This window comes from Ammodytes marinus, assembly GCF_949987685.1.
Source record: "Ammodytes marinus genome assembly, contig: scaffold_277, whole genome shotgun sequence".
NCBI lineage: Eukaryota > Metazoa > Chordata > Actinopteri > Uranoscopiformes > Ammodytidae > Ammodytes > Ammodytes marinus.
Window position 1 is genome coordinate 30,001 of NW_027648091.1, and position 2,500 is coordinate 32,500.

Genomic DNA, 2,500 nt, shown 5'->3' on the forward strand with positions numbered 1-2,500 from the left:
TTTGGCACATTGAGTTAACGGGCGGCGGGATGTAGTTATAAACGTGACTTTCGGATGTCTTATCCTGGGTCGGTTCCGGGTTGTAAGAGCCGTATTGGACTTGGAAAGAATTGAGGTCTAAATTGTTGGCTCCGGTGGGTACGTGCTCGATTCCTTTGCGACGTTTTAGCACGAAAACGAACAAGCCAGCGCCGAAACACACGGATAGGATGAAAACCACGAGAAGGCCCAGAATTAGGACCGATAATGGGACTTCTGGGTGCAATTCTGGGGTGTGTAGGCGAGATTCCGTGGGGCTGACCGAGCTAAACGAGTTAGCAGGTGACGATGAAGTAGATGGCAGTGAGGGAGTTGATGCTACAGTGCCGGGGCTTATGGCTGTAGGTGCTTTAGTAGGAGGGGCATGTTGGGGTGTAGGCATCTCGCTGGGTTCGGGGCAGATGGCCTCGTTTCGAAGGGATCTTAAAAGTCTACCGGCGTGTTTCGAGGGTGAATCGCACGTGATTTCGTTCACGACCACACTGGTGCTGGACATTTCCATCCAGTTTTTTAACGCCACGATGTCACAGGTGCAGTCCCAGGGGTTTTCCTGCAAGTCGATCTGAATGAACGCGGACAGCTGGTCCAAAACGCCCCGAACGGGTAGGTAGGAGAAGTGGTTATTCCTTAGGTTGAGCCTCGTGAGCATTGTCCCGCCGAAAACATTGTCCGGAAGCGATCGGAGCAGATTGTTGTTGAGGAAAAGCAGCTGTAGGTTATGCAAAGCGTTGAAGGTCTGCGGTAAGATGTCTTTGATGATGTTGTATTCCAGGTAGAGATACTGCAGCGACTGCAAGCCGGCGAACAGCGACTGAGAAAGCGTTTCGATGTAATTCCCGTTGAGATACAGACGTCGTAAATTCGTGAGATTCTCGAAAGCTCCTTCTTGGATCACCGCGATCCGGTTATTCCCCAAATGGAGCAGTTCCAGCGAGCTATACTCAGCCAGGTCGGCCCGGTAAATCACTTGTAAGTAGTTCCCCGTCAGGTGCAGTTTTTTCGGGTAGGAGGGTTTGGGGTTGAGCTCGGTAATGTTATGCAACTTCCGCTCCTGGCAATTTATATTTAATCCGCTGTCCGGGTTTTGCGAGGTGCACACACACACGCTCGGGCAAAGCATAGGGACGGGGGATCGCGTCTGGTACACCATTATCGGTCCGAAAACATGTTTGTCTTTTGATATCCGAGGTGTGGGCCTGTAGCGCATTTTAGGGGGTCGTGACGCTTTCGGTGCCCGAGTTGGGTTGCTTATTCCTGGGTGGTACGTCGGTGGGAGTGCCCCTTGGAAGTGTGAGTCGGAGGGGTTAGGGTGCACACGCTCTCCTGCGTTCCTTCTCGGGCACAAATCCTGCTTTATCAACTGCGTTATGTCTTTACCGTGCAGCCGAAAGGGAGTCTCGCACACTATATCCCCTACGAACACAGAAATAGTGTCCAACCACGATTTTAACGGGATTAAATCGCAGGTGCAGTTCCATGGGTTTTCCTCCAACTGGATTTCCATTATCCCACCGATGTGCTCCAGAACCCCAGCAAACGGCAACATTTTCAGCCTGTTGCCACGTAAATCCAAGTGGGTTAAGAGCACAAATCGGAATATATTAGCCGGCAACGAAAGCAGGAGATTGTCATTCAGAATCAACACTTTGAGCTTGTTGAGTTTAGAGAACGCCCCGGGTTCGATGGCGCTAATGTAGTTATAGTCCGCTTGTAGATACTCCAAGCTCTCCAGCCCGGCAAACGAGTCCTCCTTTATCACCTCCAAGTTGTTATTGTTCAAATGAAGCCTTTTCAAGAAGCGCAGTCCGTTAAAAGCGCCAGTGCGTATTTCCTGCAGCCCGTTATTCCCCAGATGCAACGACGTGACATTGCTGTAGTTGACGAATTCGTTGGCATTAAGCCGAGAGAGGAAGTTGCCGTTGAGAAAGAGCTGGCTGATTTTATTGGGAGGCGGCTGGAACTGAGTGACGGTTGTAAATCCTTTGTTTTCGCAGTTGATGTTGAGAATGTTCTCGCGTTCCTCGCAAGTGCAGCGCGAGCTCTTGCAGATGTCCTTTAAGGCGGAGGCTGATGTGGAAGTTTTGCGTTGTTGGCTATTGGTGCTCTGCTGTTGTTGTTGAGATGATGGAGACAGGCTCGTTAGGAACGTGAGGGCGCTCAGAAAGAGGACCCCGCTAAGCATGTTTACAGCCAGGAATGGTCGCTGAAAAACGGATCCAGCATTTAAGTTTATGTTGCGGCAGTGGAGGAGACGTGGAGAGGAGAAAAAAAAAGAAGAAAAAAAGAAAAAAAAATCTCGGGGTTTGGTTGAGTTCTCACAGTGCAGAGGGGGAAAAAATAAGGTAGATTCGCTCACACACACACACACACACACACACACACACACACACACGGAAAGACAAGCACACACACACTCAAAGACACGCACACACACAGACACACACTCGGACTCAAAGACAGG

The 2,500-nt window shown here is 50.3% G+C and overlaps 1 protein-coding gene across 1 annotated transcript in view; it reads right to left on the bottom strand.

Moving 5' to 3' along the window:
• Window positions 1-2,262, bottom strand: part of slitrk2 (SLIT and NTRK-like family, member 2) — a gene marked incomplete at both ends in the record, with an annotated part of 2,795 nt that extends 533 nt beyond the window's left edge. Inside the window, 2 exon segments of the mRNA XM_080054504.1 lie at window positions 1-2,235; window positions 2,238-2,262. The exon segment at window positions 1-2,235 is cut by the window's left edge and continues 533 nt beyond it. Coding sequence (XP_079910630.1) covers window positions 1-2,235; window positions 2,238-2,262 — 2,260 coding nt within the window.
• Window positions 2,263-2,500: the final 238 nt, after the last annotated feature.